General features: G+C 39.0%; 1 protein-coding gene across 8 annotated transcripts in view; it reads right to left on the bottom strand.

Annotated features, from left to right (window-relative positions):
• The window catches only part of NAV1 (neuron navigator 1), a 199,889-nt gene that overhangs the window by 68,705 nt on the left and 109,698 nt on the right, over positions 1-21,486 (bottom strand). For all 8 annotated transcript variants that reach the window (XM_075195619.1, XM_075195617.1, XM_075195618.1 and 5 more), the window contains 5 exons: positions 18,362-18,635; positions 13,953-14,616; positions 11,407-11,769; positions 6,672-6,713; positions 6,399-6,541 (listed from right to left, as the gene is read on the bottom strand). In XM_075195619.1, coding sequence (XP_075051720.1) covers positions 6,399-6,541; positions 6,672-6,713; positions 11,407-11,769; positions 13,953-14,616; positions 18,362-18,635 — 1,486 coding nt within the window. The remainder of the gene's footprint in view (positions 1-6,398; positions 6,542-6,671; positions 6,714-11,406; positions 11,770-13,952; positions 14,617-18,361; positions 18,636-21,486) is intronic.

The raw sequence follows: 21,486 nt of genomic DNA on the forward strand, positions 1-21,486 counted from the left end.
CAGGTGGTATTCAATCCATGTGGTTCTCTAGTGACTAATTTATGAATCTAGTAAGCTTCAGTTCTAGCCACCTTAAAAACTGTATCCCCTCCCTAGGGTGAGGTTTAACTTTACATGTACGCTGAAAATTAAATAATTTACATAGTAGAGAGTAAGCCCAGTCAAGGAAAAAATAATTATGCATCAGTAAATATAAAATGGCATCACATAGAAATTATAACTATTCTGATCATGGATACCATGATACCTGCATGGATACCAAGTTATTGAGTTATGAGTGAAAATAAGGAATCAATATGCACTATAACCAGCATGCATTCCTTGCACCTCAAGAGGCCACAAGAGGCCAGTAGCCACAAGAGAAATAAATTCATTGTGAAGTATAATAACAGAATTAGTAGATAAAAGAGTTAAGGGTTAGTATCACGATCTGATAATAACCCAAGAGATTTAAAATTACAGAATTCCTTATCGAATACAACATCACTATCTATAAAAATCATGTCACCTAGTGCTTTTTGGTTTTTTTTTAACTTAAAAGGTTTTTATTAAGTTTTTAGTAAAAAGAACATGGCAGTTACAACAGAGTACAGTGCATAATGTAGATCCAATAAATCAGTCAGAACTGCCCATAAACAAACAATCAAAAAAGAAACAACAAACAATAACACAAGAAACATTCAAATACACATAAGACAAAGACTTCAAGGGGGAGGGGGAGACAGACAGACAGGGGGGTAAGAGTCGGAGACTGGCCGTATTAAACCCAATCAACCATAAAAATACATTTTGAAAACAGGACATCTACCCTCCAGAGGGGTATACAGCATGGGAGAGTTAGGTGGCAGACACAGGTCTGTACCCTAAGAAAAATTCGTACCATGTGAACCATTTAATCAGGGGTTGTAGCTTAGGACAGTTCCAAAACACGTGTATAAGCGTACCAATTTCCCCACAATTTCTCCAACAGTATTTGGTTTCTGACGGCCAGATTTTATGTAGTTTGTCTGGTGTAAGATACACCCTGTGAACCATTTTAATAAGCATTTCTGAATGGTTAATACACTTTGACATTTTGTATATATTCTTATAGATTTTCGCCCAGATCTCTGGCGAACCCAGTGCTTTAAAATCAGAAATGGCTTCCCTAATCACCTCACTATAATGACATGTAGGGGCATCATTAGAAATTGCAAGGTGAAGGTCAAGGTACAAAAGCAGCAACCAGGACCAGGCTACAACAGGCTGTACTAGTCCCACTAGAAAAGAGGGAAACCTGCATTTCCCTGTTCAGCACAAGGAACCAGGACAACAAAAAAGTTCCCCCTTCCCCTTAGGAAAACCAGCATTGGAGCTGTTACCAACACCACTGGGCAGTGTATGTTGAGGTAATGTCAAAACAATAAAAATAATAATAATAATATTAATAATAGTAATAATAAAAACAAATAGTATTTTAGTATGTGGCTCTACTGGACCCAGCAAGCCCTGGCAGCCATAAACTGCTTGAGTATGTTGGCGCCTGTACAACTAAAAGTACCAGCATATCCATAGCTTCCAGAGCTTTTGTAGAACTACAAGCACCAACATGGCCTGGCATTCAGGACCCGCTGTAGAGTCCAATAGTAAAGTACTGAAAAAAACACAAGCATTAAAATTATTTTATTTTAAATAAAGATGTACCCACATCTGTGCTCAATGGGAGAACACACACTAGAACACGAAAAGCTGCAAATCACCCTTTTGCAGGAGGATTAGCACAGCCTGTCATCAATTGCTGCGGCTTTTGAGGCCACCATGCTGTGTTGTCCAACTGCATTAGCTGTAACCACCCAGGCTTTGAGCCATAGTGCTTATTTCACTTTGGTGGGTGGGATGGGGAGCTCTTTGCACCAAATGTTGAGTATCCACAAAAGATAAGCCTTCTGTAAATGTGATCTACTCAGGCATGCCCTTACTGTATGTGAGTTGCACATGCATAACCCCAATCACATGGGTTGCATGTGCAACTTGGATGGAACCATGTTTTACTGTGAGTGCGTAGTAAAACAAAGCAAAATTTGATATAAATGCAACTGTAAATTAAATCCTTTATTTTCATCATAATCCTTTTTGTACCCAACAAATTTCTTTATTCCTAATTCCACATTCTGACTTCAATTTCTGTACTTTCCCTTTCATTTTTACATCACATTTAGTATAAGTTTGCAATTATTGAGAATGGCTCAGTTAATCCTCCAAACTATGAAAAAGTTTGGAGGATTCTGTTCTGTCCTGCTGTTCTTTTTTATATATATGAAATTGCACCTGTTCAATCGATATCTCCGTTATTGTGAATAAAAGATTCAAAGTCTTGCACTTCTCAGCTAAAAGTAGAGCCAACTCACCTCACAAAGGAGGGAGTGAAATGTGGCCTACCCTGGACTACTGTTTTTGAATACTTGCAATGTAACTCCTATCTGCAGTCTTTACCTAAATCTCTTGTGCTTAGAGGCCTAACCCCATTTGAGAGAATATGCTACCACACTCCTAATAGAAAAAGTATGATCTCTCTTTATACTCTATTCTTTACTTATATCTAAAGCCGCCGAATCCTTGTTTGCACATGAACCTGAATGCGAAAAAGTTTTGGCCACCTTGAATGATAATGACATTAGGCGCAGTATTAGAAATAGGGCCTCTATCTCTACCATGAATAAAGTAAATTTCTATAAAAATTATTACAGATGGTACCTAGTACCTACTATGCTGGAGGATTTGGGCTCAGAGGAGACCATATTTGTTGGTGCTGTCTCAAGATCTCAAAATTTTGGAGAGACGTTCATTCATTAATTGAGCAGATTTTGGTATAAAATTCTGACTCTTTCCTTTGAATGCTCTGCTGTGCCTCCCCGTCTCTGGTTTAGGAACATAGACTAATAAACTTATTTCTCATATTCTGAGACCAGCCAAATCCTGGAAAGACTCTTCCTCACCACCTCTCCAGCATGTAAAGAATAAATTTGGTTCAATGCTTTCATGGAAAGAATAACTTATCATCTACCGGGATAAAACAGACAAAATACAAACCCATCTGGGTATCTTGATTCACTTTTGCCTCCATTATCCTTCCTACGTCATAACTACCGATCATTGTCCATGAGTCTGACCTCTCACATAACAATAACATTTGCAATACCAATGATAATTTCACTAACTTTAGTAATTGACAATCCATTTGACCTATACAAGGATACACCCAGAATATTTTGTAGCTCTATGTGTGGCTCTATGTGTGCATCCCTTGAAAAAACCTCCCCTCCCTACTCATAATTTACCTTCACAGTCTTAAAATGACATTCTTACAATGTTCTGTTCTTTTCTTTGTTATTTTTGTTCATTCATGTATTGCTGTTACACCGTGGAACTCTACTTTGCTGATTTCAATTAGTTGTACATGCTGTTATTTCAAAATAAAATGTGTAAAAAAATAAAATAAAACAAAAAGCAACAAATTCTGTGTTTTTCCCACCACTGTCTTGTTTCAAAGAATGTCAGCAATTTAATAACTTTGTATTCTGGTGTGGTACTTCAGTGTGCATTAACAGTCTCATCCACATTGTATGTTAATTCAGATAATTCAGTTTCTGTCGCCTAAGCAAATAATCCAGCTCTGCAGTTGTCATGTTAATACAGCCATCCACCAGACTATTAACAGCAGTAGATATATGCATGTTTTCTCTGTGTTCATGTTTGAATGTATGCTGAGTGATTAATCACAGAATGCCTCTTGCAAAAGCGAGCACAGTTCCATATAGAAACAAGCCAAAAGAAAAGCCTAAAGCTGGGTACACACTACACTGTTTTCGTCCAATAATCGGCTCAAACAGCCAACATACAACCGCTCGTTCAAAAGTCGGGTCAGTGTGTGCAGTGACACGATGGTCGAAAGTCTGCCCAAATGGACGATTATCGCCTCATTTGGTTGGTCGTACTGTTTAATATTTTCGTTCCAATCTCATTTCCGCTATGTAGTGTGTATAAACTTCCGACCGATCCACAACAGTGAGTACGAAATTACAGTCATTGCTCACGACAACATGGCTGTAAAAAGTCGCTAACGGGACATCCGCTCTTCCCTTTCTCGTTCTAAACAAGGCTAGTGTGTATGCAGTCCATGGACCGAGCGATCGGACCATCGGTCGCATGTAAAATCGCTCGGCATAAAAAGTTGGTCGAAATTTCTGTAGTGTGTACCCAGCTTAACCAACTACAGCTAATATTCTGTGATAAGTAATGTGACGTGTGTAAGGATCGGTGTACAATGTTGTAAACATACCAGTTTTATCTGGCCCAACTATGCCCACTTTGAGCTGGCTGGCCACCCAGGGGCGCCTTACTATATTGGCAAAGTACGCCCAGTACATTCTCAGGCAAAGTAGTTAAGAAGTACAATGGTATTTTATTGTTATACAATAAACCAGAATAAAAATACACTTTAAACAAAAGCCAGGCAGGGTTAACACACACCCTGCTCCTTAGTTTCTAGCCCAGAGGACTGCAATCACCTTTACTCATGGATCCTCGAATTATGGCCGATTGGCCCACTCTACCAGCGTGGTAGAAATTTGATACAAAGCAGCCCACCGAGCACTGGTCCAGCAGAAGTCAAAACCTCCAATGCATGCGCTCTCCAAAACAACAACCTCTGCACTTTGTTTTTCCATCCCTGTTTCAAGGCCGGGTCTCACCTTTTAAAGACCGTTAGATTTCCCACGCTCCCTTCAGGTATTACCAGCTGTCAGAAGAGGCTGTTACATGGCTGTAAAGTTACCTCCAAGTAATATGACACTGAGAGAGCGCTTTGACAAAGTGATGTTAGAACCTCCTTGTCACATAGAGTAATTCGTATTCACAAAAGTGCGATACGGTTATTTAATTATTAAAATTTCGGATCTTGTACTCATCGCTCTGTTTTGAGAGACATGATAACTATCCTAAATGTGATGTGCAATTAATGTACAGAGTCATTCTCCTATAAATTGCTAGTTCATTTCAGGCAATTCATTCAAACAGATAGTCAGCACTGCACCATATTTCCACTATATGCTGATCCAGTTTCAGTCCATAAAGTCTTTATGAAATAGAATAGTCTTTAATGTTTTAAAATGTAACAATACATGTTTTATCATGGTTTCCTGCTGCTGTAGTGAAACTGTTGTGAATATATTTTTATCTGTCTGTGGTTGATATGGAGATGAGGAAGTGCGGATATTTCTCTTTGGCAACTAGCCTTGTTACGATGGCAACATTAATTAGAGCATCGAATCTTGAATAGTACGATTTATTTATAATTTAAGCACTATTACTTTTTTTCCAGCCCTTAAGTACAAGCTTGTATAACCGCTGATATGTCTAGGCTGCTCCTATCTTTGTGCACTGTGGATCAATTTACTGGAATAGGTGAGACAGCAGTTGGCTCTCTATAGGAACTGGAGCTCTCACTACTAGCCCCAGTCTCAGTTAGATGCTGTACAACCACTTCTAATACCTGCTGGAAGCCCTGGGAGTGCTACAGAGAGACATTGTGATTGATGCAGTGTGAAGGCAATGCAAGTAGTATCTTGCATGAAATGGATATCCACATGCCCAAAAATTAGGTGCACGTATATATGCACCCATGCATAGTCGCATGATTCTGCCACTCAAGCCAGCCTGCACCTGGAAAGGTGGGAGAGGGAAATGATGGTCGTGTACACAAAGGGAGTGTATGTGCAATTTCGAATGGATGCAGACTGGAAACATTACGTACATATGACTGAGAAAGCCATATTGCTTGCAGCTGGTAAGAGGCAGGTATAAATAGTGGTTGATGATGCTCTCCGGCACTAGTGAATTGGATGTTTGTGATTGAACTGCCAAAGCAGATTTGTGCTTTTTCATCGCTGGGGTATATATTAAGCATTTGTGTGCTTGTTTTAAGCAAAAATGTGTTAGTTCTTTTTGTAAAGAGACTGGGAGTTGTTTCATCTGTATTAGAAGTTTTTTTATTATTTTAAGTTTTATTGATGCCTAATGGTGAATGTGTTTGTTGCACATAAAACAAATGATTAAAACATGGGTGCAAGTGGGACGTAAGTGCCTGAGACACGTGCCTGGTGTAAACTAGGCACTTATGCTACTGGTGCTGACCTACGCGGATCTTAAGATGTGTATGGCTTAGCATATGGGCATAAATACAAATAATTTTTATACCCAACTTTTGAAACTTAAATTACGCCAATTTTGCAGCCAACTCTGAATCAGTCCCAATGTAGACTGCCAAAACCAGTTGAAACTTTTCCACTTATCACACCATTCAGCATGTGAGAGAGAACAAAACATGAGAATATTAAGTACAGAGGATAAACTAAACTCACCCAAGCATGCTAAGGGGGGTTTGCCCACATTGGTAAGTGGGAGAGGTGGGGGTAGAGGAGACAAGTCATCATTATCCTGGATTGCCCCAATGGTGTGTGAATGACGCCTCTCCTTTGGCTCATCCTGAGAATGTGATGGATACCTTAGAGGAAACATTAAAGGAAGAAGTAAGACACAAGTAGTACTTTATTTAAGGAAGTTTTAATACTGTAGTTCTATTAATGTAGAGCAAAATACTAAGTCTGAAACTGTAAAATGTGTTAAGTACTTACCGCAATCCTTTCTTAGGTAATGTGTTTCTGTCCTGGACAGAGCTGTTGAAACAAAGTTCTACAGTAAATCTACGAATTGGGATTTTTCCCACCTTAAAAAGGAAAACTTCCATGAAAACAACTTTAATAATGTGGTATGAAAGAGAAATAGGGGATCTGCGCTTTCCAAGTGAGGGTGATATAAGGCAGCAAGGGGAACAAAGGGATAGGAGTTGGTCTATACTCCTAGATAAGCCATGCCAAACATACACAATTCCCCAGCGCGAAACAGAATGGAGTAATGTATAACAGAGATCTAAAATAAATAAAAGTATATTCTGTATTATGGCATCAAACCAAGCATTTATGAACACAGTTCAAAAAGAAAACAATAGTAACAAAACCAGATAAATGGATATCCAAGCACTTCTCAGTTGGATTAGATAGATATGCCAGTGGGGGCTGTGGTGTATCACTGGAGTCCATAAATATGTGTTACCAGAATTAAGCCACTAAACACTGGATACTGGTGTATTAAAAACAGCAAAAATAACAGCAAAAATAAAAATAACAATAACAAGGCAAAAAGTCCTGAATGTAGACTGGGAAGGGTGGGTAGTGCACTTACCTTCCTCCCCAGATATACTCGTCCTGGTGCTTCTGCTTGTGACTATTCTCCAGGTGTAGAAATCTCCCACATCCGTAGACTGTTCCTCTGGACACGCTTGAACGGTGCAGGTAATTCGCACATGCGCCTTGTATAGCATCAGCGATCCTTTCTCTAATGTGAAGATGTTGGCTGAAGCGGATTTCTTAAGTAAAGTATATGAGCCACAACTCTCCCAGAGGATTTGCTTGCAGCTGGAAGTTGTACAGCGGGACCCGCTGCGATGTATCCGCGTATGCGCCTGGAGTATTTATCAGTGGTCTGCTGTCCAAAGAATGGCAGATGATAAAGACAATGTCAAAAAGTAAAATAAATGTCAATAAGGTACCCTACGCGTTTCACCACGCTGGGGGCTTCCTCAGGGATATTGTGTGAGCAATGAAAACGGCAGCACTTCCAAATGGCTTAAGTACTGTTCTCATTGGTGTTTAAAAAGTCTCTTATTGGATGGAATCTTAGAGTGACATATATACAGTCACTCCCTAAGCCTCCTCTTCAAACATATATTGTGAAAGGGAGGGTGAATAGATGCAAAATATTCTATAATTAAATAAATGACAGGCAAATGAAAATAACATTGCTTATGGTAATAAACTCAAAATGAGTTTGGATTGATGTAATTAAGCAGGTAATTGTGCGTATGGCGTCAGATGTTATACAGATAGAGCCAAGGTTTCCTAATGGAGGATGCTTATAAAAAGTGATTAAGATCAAAGGGCAGCTGTCGGATACAACCACCTATGAACCCCTTTTAGGAGACCCCACATCTCTGTTTCTTAAGAATCTTCACTCACTTCTGAGTAAAGCTGCCCTTAGAGGCATAATTAATAAGGAAGAATACAAGTTCCTGTCAGTACAAAATCCCAGAATTCCTGTGATTTATCATATGCCCAAAATTCATAAAACTCTGCAAAACCCACCAGTACGACCGATCGTCTCGGGAATTGGTTCCCTAACAACTAACCTCTCAAGCTACATAGACCACTTTCTCCAGCCACTTGTTAAATTACAGAAGAGCTACCTAAGGGACACATGTCACTTGCTCGAAACACTGGAGATGGTTAGCTGGAAGTCTAATTATGTCTTCCTTACATGTGATGTGGTCTCACTGTATACAGTGATTGACCACCAAGCAGGGTGTGACCATACCAGACAAATTCTGAGTAACATTTCGGACCTTCCCCCGGAACAGATAGACTTTCTGGTAGAGTGGATATTATTCGTCCTGAGTCACAATTACTTCTTTTCGGGTGGGACTCACTACAAACAGGTTCGCGGAACTGCTATGGGCGCAAAGTTTGCGCCAAGTTACGCGAACCTGTTTGTAGCCCAATGGGAGGAGAAGCATATATGGCAAAACAATCCTTTCTCGGACCACATTGTGATGTGGCGAAGAAACATAGACGATGTGTTTTGTATATGGAAGGGAGATCACATCCAATTGGACCTATTCCTTACTTACATAATTCAAAACTCACTCAACTTATCCTTCACTCATCATGTCCATGAACAAAAAATAGAATTTCTTGACCTAGAAATCTATGTTCAAGACGGCATGATACAAACCAAAAACTTTTTTAAAAAAGTAGATTGCAATTCCTTTATACACACATCGAGTAGCCACCATCCTAACTGGCTCAGAAATATCCCTAAAGGACAATATACGAGGCTTAGATCAAACTGTACAAACCTCGAACAATACGACAAACAAGCTCTAATTCTGAACGAGAGGTTTCAGGAAAAGGAGTATGACCATAAAAATGTCGAAGCTGCATATGAACAACTCAGAACAACAGATAGAAGTGCCCTATTTGGGAATAAAAAGACACCCAAAAATCATGAGATGACAAAGGGACCAGTCCTACCCTTTATCACCAAATATAGTAGGTACTACAAGAAAATCGAACGGATTTTTAAAAAGCATTGGCACATACTGCTAGGGGACAATGAATTACAGCAAATCTTACCATCTAAACCTGCCTTTGTATACAAAAAAATCAGATAACTTGAAGTCCTTACTTGTAAAAAGCGGGGATGCTCCAACTACCAAGATGGGAACTTGGTTAAATGAAAAAACTCCTGGTTTCTACTATTGTAATCGCTATGTAGCATGCAAAAGATGCAAGATTAAGGAAACAAAAGCTATCCTGTCTTTTGCTTCCAACGTTACAGGTGAAACCTTTCAAATACAAGAGAGAATCACATGTGACACATTGGGTGTGATTTACTTACTTACGTGCCCATGTGGAAAACAGTATATTGGCCGTACAATTTGAAAACTATCAGTAAGAATAGCAGAACACCAGCGTAACATTCTCAATGAGATAAAGACACATAGTGTCTCAGACCACTTTTCTCTTTGTCATGAACACGACCCTTCTACTCTGAGTTTTATGGGTATCTACAAAGTTAAAAAACCTTGGAGGGGAGGTGTTTCATAAGGTTGATTTCACAACACGAGACCAGATTCATATATACGCTTAAAACTCTGAACCCTCAAGGTCTGAATATTGATTTTGATCTTAATCACTTTTTATAAGCATCCTCCATTAGGAAACCTTGGCTCTATCTGTATAACATCTGACGCCATACGCACAATTACCTGCTTAATTACATCAATCCAAACTCATTTTGAGTTTATTACCATAAGCAATGTTATTTTCATTTGCCTGTCATTTATCTAATTATAGAATATTTTGCATCTATTCACCCTCCCTTTCACGATATATGTTTGAAGAGGAGGCTTAGGGAGTGACTGTATATATGTCACTCTAAGATTCCATCCAATAAGAGACTTTTTAAACACCAATGAGAACAGTACTTAAGCCATTTGGAAGTGCTGCCGTTTTCATCGCTCACACAATATCCCTGAGGAAGCCCCCAGCGTGGTGAAACGCATAGGTTACCTTATTGACATTTATTTTACTTTTTGACATTGTCTTTATCATCTGCCATTCTTTGGACAGCAGACCGCCGATAAATACTCCAGGCGCATACGCGGATACATCGCAGCACTTCAGCGGGTCCCGCTGTACAGCTTCCGGCTGCAAGCAAATCCCCTGGGAGAGTTGTGGCTCATATACTTTACTTAAGAAATCCGCTTCAGCCAACATCTTCACATTAGAGAAAGGATCGCTGACGCTATACAAGGCGCATGCGCGAATTACCTGCACCGTTCAAGCGTGTCCAGAGGAACAGTCTACGGATGTGGGAGATTTCTACACCTGGAGAATAGTCACAAGCAGAAGCACCAGGACGAGTATATCTGGGGAGGAAGGTAAGTGCACTACCCACCCTTCCCAGTCTACATTCAGGACTTTTTGCCTTGTTATTGTTATTTTTGCTGTTTTTAATACACCAGTATCCAGTGTTTAGTGGCTTAATTCTGGTAACACATATTTATGGACTCCAGTGATACACCACAGCCCCCACTGGCATATCTATCTAATCCAACTGAGAAGTGCTTGGATATCCATTTATCTGGTTTTGTTACTATTGTTTTCTTTTTGAACTGTGTTCATAAATGCTTGGTTTGATGCCATAATACAGAATATACTTTATTTATTTTAGATCTCTGTTATACATTACTCCATTCTGTTCCGCGCTGGGGAATTACGTATGTTTAATAATGTGGTAATGATAGTACATGTATTTTTGCAGCTTATAAAGATTATAGTTAAAACATATAGGTGCCAGTTACACAGACACAGGCTCACAGTTCTCAAAATGTCATATGAAGGCAAAAGAGGAAGGTGAGGATATTACAGTACACAGAGATCAGAGGGGCAGTCTAAACCCTCTCTGCTCACTACATCATATTTCATATGACTGTGGTTGCCATGGCAGTCAATGACACTGTGCAGAATTATAAATTATTAAATGCAACCTGAAGAAACAATCCAAGAAAAAAATGTTTAGCAACAAGATTCTTCTTATAACATGCCACAGTGATTTTTTATTAAGAAAAAACACCTAATTTTTTTCAAGGGATTGCTGCTTTATGTGTTTTTTTTACAAGTATAAATCTTGTAAAAGGGAGGTGCCACTAGTATTAAGAGGTAACAGGACCAATTTAATAAATGAACTCACCCCTCAGGTGCAGGCGACTTCAGTGTAATATCATTCCAGCCTGTGTCTGGAGTGTGGTCATCTCCTCCTCCAGTAAATTGTGCAGGTGGGACACTGATGGAGAGTGGAAGGGACTCCATGCTACGGTGTAAACCAGATAATTTGGGGTACATCCTAAGATTGCTCAGACCCTGGGAGAAGCTGGCAGAATTAATGTTCAGGATGGGAGCTGGACTTGGTGTGAGACAGGCAACTCCTGCTGGAAGCTCAAGCTGCTTATTTGGTGCCACTTCAGTGATAGCAGGTGTAAAGTCTAGGCTGTTTGAGTTGACTTTATCTAGATTAGATAGGGTTGGTGTCTTCATGAAGGGTTTTGTTACAGCTCTGGGTTAAAGAGAAGAGAAAAGTAAGAAGAAAGTTGACATGCAAAACAGACCAAATGGCATTAAACAATGGAACATTTCAATTGAATAGTTAATGGCAGCATAATAGTGCCTTCCAAATAGTATATATGAAGTCAAATTATTATATAGTAGGCATAGCAGAAATATGGCTGCATGCGACGCATGGCTGACAATAAATTTACAGGGTTATATAATGTCTAGGAAGGATAGGAAAGAGAAGCTTGTGAGGGGTTTGTCTATATATATATTAAATTGTGTTTAAGACCTAACCCATAAGATCAAATACACACCAATAATGTGATAATTGGCATTTGTTATGTCACAAGTATAAAAGAGTGTGCCGAAAGTTAATTATTTATGCAAATGGAAAAGACAAGAAAACATAATGGAGTTCTAATTAAAAGACCTAGAAAAAAAATGGACATTGAATCTAGTAGTTTAGGCAACTTAAGCAAATCCTTATCCCTTTCCCAAATGGTCAAAGAACCAACTAAGGGGTTTAACATGAGGCTGTTTATTTCGGGAGGATCTGTAAAATAAAGTTTTTGCCTGTTCACCCTCAATTACCTGCATAGCTAGCATGCAAATTATGTAAGCTAATTAGATTGAAATAAGTAGGTTGCAATTACCTTCACTTTTAGAGTAATAACAGTTGTGTAGTAGCAAGAAACTATTTCACTATATCCATGGTTCCACCCTGAATAAAGTGAGGGTGAACATGGCAGGCCATGTCCCAGGGATGAGTCCACATGTGGCTCCCATAAGATGAATCATTATCAAAGCTAAGTAAAGCGTTTTGTTTTGATAACATATATTTTGATCTAACCAAATACTGAATAATCCAAATAGTATAGTATTCAATCATCAAATCCTGGAAGAGAATGTCATTTGACTTGGTATGAACCTCTAGAAATAGCTAAAGTACAAAGTAATGATGAGAACATTTGACCTGTGTTTTAAGAAGGTGTTTTATAGGGATTGAATGTGAAATTGATAGTAAAGAACAAAAGGTGCCAATTAGTGTATTATGTATGTGTAGAGAACCTGGTATAAAATTAGGTGATCAGTAATAAACATACCAAATACACAAAAAAAATAATAAGGCTTATTTGTATATGCAGTTCACAAAATCTGTTGAATTCCACTGTCACTGTGCCTCCAAGCAGAAAACACTGAAGAAAAGAGAACCATTTATAGTGTAGCACTACCAATACTAATGAAACACTGAGTACCAGATAGAACAGGTTAAAGAGCTTTTCTGATAACAACCCACTGCTTACTTAGTGCCACTTTAACTCCAAAGTGTATAGTTTAAGAATGGATAAAAAACTATATTTTTGTAGGAATTTAAAAAATCCTTTTAGAGGAGGATAGTATCTTACAGCACCGTGATTTAGATAAATATTAGATAAATATAGGAATATTAGTAGACAGTAACAGAATAACAATACTAATTGTCAGGCAGCTGCTAAGACTAATAAAATCCTGGGATGCATTAAAAAGGTATACATGCCAATGATGCAAATCTAATTTTACTGCCGTTAAAGTCGCTTGTCAGTCCCCAGTTCAAATAACAGGAACAGTATTGGGTCCCTATCTACAATACGTCCATAGAAGAACTTGAGATATTTCAGAGGTGGGAAACGTTATTAATGAAGGGGATGGAGGTGTTACACTATAAAGAAAAATGGCAAAGTAAACGGACAATGGAAAAAAGGTGACTTAGAAAACACCCAATTAGTATGTCTAAATATATCTGAGATCAATACAAAGTTTTGTCTAAAGAATGTTCCACACAAATGACTGTACAAATGATAAGGGAACGTCCACTGTAACCGAAGAAAGACATTTTCACCATCTGCACAGAAAGCAGTTATTCACTTTAAGGCTGAAAACAACTCAATACATGCATTTAAAAAAAAAAGTATGTTCAAATATAAGTATTAGAATGCATTATTGGGGTAGTTTATACTGGAAACTAATCCAATTGCCATTTATGGAGTCGGGAAGAAATGTTAATTTCCCCACAGTGAGAATAAATTGGTAGCTGCCTCTTTGGGGTTTTGTTTTGCTTTCCTGTGGGTCAACACTGCTATGCTACTCTCAATGAACTTTTTCCTTTTGCTAAACTTGATAAGTAAGTAACCAGTAAGAAAGTCTCACCTATGAGGGGTAGTTGGAGTGCCTTCCTTCCCATTGCTCACATTTAGTTCCACTTGAATTGTCGAGCTTGTTCTGCATTCTGTGTCTTGGGCTACAGCCTTTGCACGAGCCTTCTCTTTTTCACGATCAGTTTGATTGACACCTAATCGACCTCCACCAATCTTGGATGGCTCTTTCAGACGTGAAGAGGGAGTTCCTATAGTCTTTCCTTGCACTGGCACAAGGTTTGCATCCACCGTACTGCTAAGTGGCCGATTGCCACCCCTGCCGCCGGTAACACTCATGGAGCTAGATTTGGCAGGGCGTGGAAGGCTACGATATTGTATGTTGGTGCGGGCAGTGGGAGAGAGGAATCCAGTCTCTGCTCCACCTGAAACATCTAAGCTAGTCTTTCGACTCCCACTTACAGTCCCGGAAGTGGGTTTCACAGGGATTCCTGAGGACTTGGGAGTTTTGCCTAGTGTGGCAGAATTACCAGTTAGTGGAGAAGATGGTACAGCAGGCTTTTTGTAGCCAAAAGAGGATGCTGGACGAGCAATGCCTGAGGGAGGTTTCTTTGCTTCAGGTGAACGTGGATCTCGTCCCGCATCAGAAGATGACCGCTGCAGTCCAGCAGTTTTTAGAGTCAGTTTAGATTTATCGGTTGCTTTCTGCTCCGGTTTACCTGCAAAAAACAGCTTTAGTTAATTTAGCCAACTAATTCAGTGGTAAAAGTATTGGGGACATACAAGCAAGCTACGTACAATTGTGTGACAATATCCTGAACTAAAACAATAGAATACTGAGAATAGAAAAGAGCCAGAGGGAGGCTAAACACATAATACGTAAACCACAAATATATGGTGACCAAGAAGAAAATGAAGCAAATGGAATTATTATTTTTTTATTAAATTTATTTTGCTCAGATGTGATCTGAGCAAAATAATGACTTAAGAATGCAATTGATTCAAGGATGAAGGTTAACATTATGAAACAGAAAAAGAAAATAAGTAGTGCAGTTGACACATAGGACTTGATTTGTTAAGGAATATTAATGCAGATACCTGACGTATTTTGCGTAAAATCGCTCTTTGCATGCCTAGAACCAGACTATACACCAGTAAACGCAGCAACATCAAATTCATCTTCGAGTGCAAAGGACCGTTACTACAGCCTACTGTTTCATGGGTGTAACGGGGTTGAGTACAGTACAGTAAGGGCATTCAAAGCTCGAGTGTAGAGTATCACCTGCACCTTCTACAGGTCAGGTGTAAGTGCCGAATGATAATGATGATGGTCGAGTATGCATGCTTGAACATGTGTTTACAATCAGCAGCAACTGTAAAAATGCATTTTATGTACAGTAGTAGTTAGTAACAACCTATTAAATGTATTTTATGTACAGTAGTAGTTAGTAACAACCTATTAAATGTATTTTATGTAAAAAAAAAAAAAAATGACTATATCATTATTAGGTGACAAATTCATTTTTTTTTCCTGCTGTGACTTTATATTCCAAATATATATTGGATGTATCATGCAGTCTTGTCTGTCAAAGCAGAGCACACTTAGACCTGTATCCAACAAGAGACAATTCTTCAGATCCGCTTCTTGTTGAATACGGATGTGGAAATGCCTGATATATGGGTATTTTAAAGAAAAAACGCAAATACGTTCATTTTGCGTATCTTAATGAATCAGACTCAAAATTAGGCTCATGAGGTGAAAGTTCTAAGTGGGTAATTTAATAACTTCAAAATACACGTGTTTAGTTTTGCACAACCATTTATCTACCTAGTGTACACATTAGTGCATGCTCTCATACAACTTTTGAATATTGTCCCCGGGTGCATACTAAAGCATAAATGGCGAAGTGTTTATTGTATTGTCCGGTAATGCTGTGTTTTGTTCTGTGCTCTCTGTAGAGTGCTGTGGACCCTATGTGCTGCCCTATAAATAAAAAGAATAATAAATAATGTGAGTTAAAAATATCTACGGTACTTTAGAACCTCTCCCTTCATTACTTTAATATTTTACATTCTTCACCCATAATTATGTTGCTCTCCAACTTTGTCAGTATGAAGGGCCATATATACTTGGACCCACGTGGAGGTGGCACTTCTTACAGAATAGGAAGCTTTCTTTCATAATGTAAATAACCATATTACTTAATACATTTTAAAACATCTTGAAAATGACATCAAGGGCTAAATTTACTAAGCTGCGGGTTTGAAAAAGTGGGGATGTTGCCTATAGCAACCAATCAGATTCTAGCTTTCATTTTGTAGAAGGTACTAAATAAATGAAAGCTAGAATCTGATTGGTTGTATAGGCAACATCGCCACTTTTTCAAACCCGCAGCTTAGTAAATCTAGCCCCAAGCGTGCAAAGCAACAAAAGTAATACAGAAGAAGAAAGGGGTGCCCTGTAGTTGTAAGACCACACACAGAGAAACTTACACAAGACAAGAGAGAGAAAGAAAAAGACAATAACAAAAAAACTGTTCTTGTGCAAAGTGAAAGAGCTCATCAAAAAGGAAATGGCCCTCAAAAAAAATCTCTATTTTTCTTGAATCCGAAATATGTTGCCCCAAAACAAAATCTACGCTTGGAACGTTTGCATAATATGAGACGAATCGGTCTGCATTAAGCAAAGAATGTCCAATCGGCCCAGCTTCCACACTATGCAAACTGAAGTGAAAAGCTGTAATTAAGCAATTATGGAACAGACAAAAGAGAAAAAAGATGGATTAACAGAGCACTCCTATCCAAAATAGATCAAAGGTTAATACCAATACGTATCGGGCAAAATGCCTTTATTAATGATCATAGAAAAAACATATCTATCCAAATGATGTAATTAAACCTCACGGTAAAAAGTGAAATATTAAAATATAGAAAAGATATTGGTGAGAAGAAAAAGTAGTAGTGTATTAAAACCATAGGATAGTGGAGCCAGATAGGGAGACAGGGAGTATATGTTGACTTGCTACAAATTAGTATGGTCACCCTCAATTACACAGGTGGAAATATATTGGAACGGGTGAAGGGCTAATAATAATATACCCTTGTGGGAATAGGTGAGCATAAGGAAAAGATTATACCTATAGATATAATGTGTATTGACTAGTGATAACAAATAGTATCAGAATGTGATGGGACAGAAATGCTATTGTCCCAAAAAGTATGTTCTTTACTGATATCTGTATGGTTCAATACACTAGAATAAATCTAGTCCATTATCTTCCAAAATAATATATGTACAACGCATCAAAAGACTGGTGGGAAAAGGGTATGTTTAAATATATATATTTTATTACTATTGTATTAATCCCACATTCAGTACTATCACCATGTAATAGAAATAGCTGGATCTATAGTACTGGGATATCAAAGCAGCGTGTAAATGAAAGATATTGCCCACCAGGTATGAATAATTATAGCTCTCTCTAAAATAGCCTGGAACTAAGTATGATAGTAGCGTTTACCCTGAAATCCCTACTAAATAGTGTAAAGAGCTCTATTGTGTATTAAAATTAAACCACATAGTTGGTAATATCACAAGCGCTCGCGGCATCACCGCACACTGGCTCCACTACAGGGTATGACGTCAATGTTGACGTCAATTACCCACAAGCCCCAACGTACGTTTCACTTAGGAAAGCTTTATCAATTATGCAAGCCATGCAAAACAGAATCAAGTAAACCTGAGGCTAAAGTAACTAGGAATCTCACTAAAGCTTAAAAATTGGACTATGCATACAACAGAAACAACACCTGAAAAAAGCATATAATTTAAAACGTTGAGGGTATATTCTTGTGAAATATGGGTTTATATACCTCCTGCATCAAGCATTACAGAAATCACAGCTAGCTTCTTTTTTTTTCCAAGAAAACAATAATATAATTATTTGCAATCAAGAAAGGTTTTATTTATGGTTATGGATCCACTTAAAGCTGTATTACCACCTAGTAAAAGGTTATAGTGCAGGGCTCTAAGCTAGAGCCTGTTCGAAGTAACCATTTTTCCTGGGGACAGATAATCAAGAGAGCTTGTGATTTTAATATTGGTGTAAAGACTCGACAATCATGATCACCATCAACTCCAAAATTCATCTGGTTTATGTAGATATGAAATTTACGTCTCATAGCTATCCATTTCAAAAAGTGTTTAATGCAATAGGAAATACATTTAAAAAGGGCTTAGTTAACGTGCGTCGACATGCTCTTACTGTACTGAACTTCCGTGCCCACAGGTAGTCAGAACCAAGTTGCATATTTTTATAACGTAAATGCACTTATGTGCAACTCTAAATCAGGACCAAATATGTTAAATTTACAAAGTAATAAACAGGTGCTTATTTTGTGACATCAGCAGCAGTTATTCAGCATTCGATTATTTCTTTGCATCTTCTTTTAAGATTTTAGTACCTTTCAAAGCTGCTTGTCCAGTGTGGGTTATAGGAGATGTAACACCAACTGGTGGGTTTTTTCCTTTGCGCAATGGCTGTCCAAGTGTGACAGGTTTTTTTATCTCAGATTTTGGAGGATCATCATTCTTCTCTCTCCTCCATCGAGATGAACCATGCTCTGACTTAAGGCTTCCACTGTCATACTCCATCCTGCGTGGTCCACGTTCTTCTGGTTCACTGTGCCAGCTTAGTCCACTCTCTGCCAATGAGCGCTTCTCAGAATCTGTGCGGAGCTACAGGACAAAAGGAGAACAAAAAATGTCAATGTCATAAAACCAGTGTACCAGACCTGTTTTTTTTACTTAAGCATGTAAAAAAACTTAAGGAATCAAACTTGGAGTTAGAGTGTGTCAAGTTAATTTCATAGTGTGGCCAGGCTTTATTATTTCAACTGATTCTGACAGCTCCTATGTAGATGGATGTTCCTACTTCTCATAATGATATTTCATTGCCATTTTGTGATATACAGGTGCCCAGTTCCAGAGATCCACTATACAAAAGGGCCAAACTGTAAGAGCTACTTTGCTGAAAACTACAAAGACTTTTTACTGTTTTTATTGCTCCCGCCTTGCCCACCTCCTTCACCTATCCCTCTCCACTGGAACCTCCCCTCCTCCTTGCCCATACTCAAAACAATGTCCCTTCACCCTGTCTCTCTAATTCAGTGATGGCTAACCTGTGACACTCCAGGTGTTGTGAAACTACAAGTCCCAGCATGCTCTGCCAGCTATCAGCTAGCTATCTACTGGCAAAGAATGCTGGGGCTTGTATTTTCACAACACCTGGAGTGTCACAGGTTAGCCATCACTGCTCTAATTACTGCCCTATCTCCTGCCTTTATTTTGCCTCCAAACCTTCTAGAACGTGTCTGCTACAAAACTGCCCTCACTAATGACCTTCTCTTTGCTAAATCTAAAGGACCCTACTCCCTTCCTACCATTCTCGACCTCTCTGCTGTCTTCAATAATGACAAACGCTCCCTCCTGTTGCAAACTCTCAAATCTAAAGGCCTCTGTAACACTGTCCTCTCCTAGTTTTCTTCTAACCTCACCAACTGCTCCATTTCAGTCTTCACATCCCCCCACTCTTCCCTTACCTGTAAAAGTCCACAACGACCCGTTCTTAGCCCCCCGCTCTTCTACCTAGACACCTCCCACCATGGTGACATTATTCGCTCCTTTGGCCTCCAGTACCACCTGCATGCTCATGACACCCAAATCTCTCTTTCAATCGTCTGACATCTCCTTATGTCTCGAGTCTCCTGCTGTCTCACGGCAACCTTATTTTGGACATCCCAGTCTTTCAAAGACTGAACTACTCATCTCACTCCCCCCCCCTCCAGTGCTCCATCACCTTCCCACTCTCTCTTTCCGTTAATAACACTACCCTCCTTTCTGTCCCTCATGTCAGCTGCCTAAGAGTCGTCCTTGACTCCTTCAAACTTCACATCCTGCCCCTCTTAAAGTCCTGCTACTTCCACCTCTGGAATATATCCAAGATAAAGCCCTCTCTCACCACAGAAGCCACCAAAACTTTAATTTACTCCATTAATTACTGTAATCTCAATCTCTCTGGCCTACATGACCTCCACCTTGCCTCGTTTAAGTCCATCCGTGATGCTGGCCGCCTTATTTTTCTCTCCTGACGCTCTATCTCTGCCAGTTGCTACATTGGCTTCCCATAGCCCACATAATTAAATTAAAAACTCCTCACCCTCAGACCTGTCAACCAATCCTCCCCCATACATCATCAACCTCATCTCTACCCCCCCTCCTTGAAACCCCCTCTGCTCTTCCAACAACCGCCGGCCTTACTAATTACCTTTTTCCAATCTCGCAATAAGGACTTTGCCCTTGCTGCTCCCCAGCAGTGGAACAATTTCTCACTCCCTATCCGGTTAGTCTCTACTCTCCAAGGCTTCAAGAGTGCCCTTAAGACTCATTTCTTTATTCCAGCCTATCAGACTTCCTCCTAACCCCCTTGCCTCGGCTTTTACCCCCAATCAATACCACCATATTTGTGTCTTTCCTTTCGGATTTAAGCCCTCACAAGCAGGGCCCTCTTTCTTTGTGTTCTCTTTCTACTATTCCATCGCCTTCTGCACCTCTTGGCCTGTTTCGCTAGCCTGGTTTTTCTTGAGCTCAGGCCAACTTTATGCTGGTCAGTATCAATCATCTCACTCACTGTCCCGCAAACAATTTAATCTGCATTGCCATGCTGTCTGCATATTCTTTGTTTATTTAGAATGTCTGGTCTTTGCATTTTGTTTTTTGTATATCATGTAATAATAATAATAATATTAATAATTCCAGAAATTCACCATACAAATAGGCCAATGTTGCATGGGCTACTTTGTTGAAAACTACAAAGACTTTTTATCGATTTATAGCTCATATTACATGCTCCAAAGAAAGGAAATACTCATCTTAAGTGTAAATTCAGACACATTTTTGTAGAGTTGCAGGGAGTGCAATTACCCAATAAAAGTGAAGTTATTTGACAGAATCATAATTTTTTCTTAAATCTGATAAATATATTACATATACACAGACACTATATATATATATATATATATATATATATATATATATATATCTAAAAGACAAAAAAAGAGAAGCGCCACGCATAGTGTATTAAATGACCAACAATTAGTCTTCTCAAAGTGGCAAACAAGTGAATTGGCCTCGTACCAAAAGACAAATAATAAACAGCTTATCTGTAATTAGATTCCCGACATCCTATGTGATGTTTGAATGCAGCAGGTTCCCTATAAGGCTTCCTTGGTGCAGCAATCTCCCAATGAAGCCTTATAGGGAACCTGCTGCATTCAAACATCCCACTATGTGAGTTTCTTCCTTCCTATAACCCTGGCTACTACTGAGGGTTTATGAAGTGCCAGCTTTGGACCCTAAGTGCTGAGTGAAGCATCCTATTATTCTGAAGGGGAATTAGAGCCCAATCTGACTCATGAAGATATCAGCTATACTTACAGATAAGCCTTAAAGCTTTTATATCTGGTACGCACAATATATTGGCTTGGTGTCGGTGTTCCAGAGTGCTTTTTCCTTTTTCTTACTGATTCAC

The sequence above is a fragment of the Mixophyes fleayi genome, chromosome 2, assembly GCF_038048845.1.
Source record: "Mixophyes fleayi isolate aMixFle1 chromosome 2, aMixFle1.hap1, whole genome shotgun sequence".
NCBI classification, from domain to species: Eukaryota; Metazoa; Chordata; class Amphibia; order Anura; family Limnodynastidae; genus Mixophyes; species Mixophyes fleayi.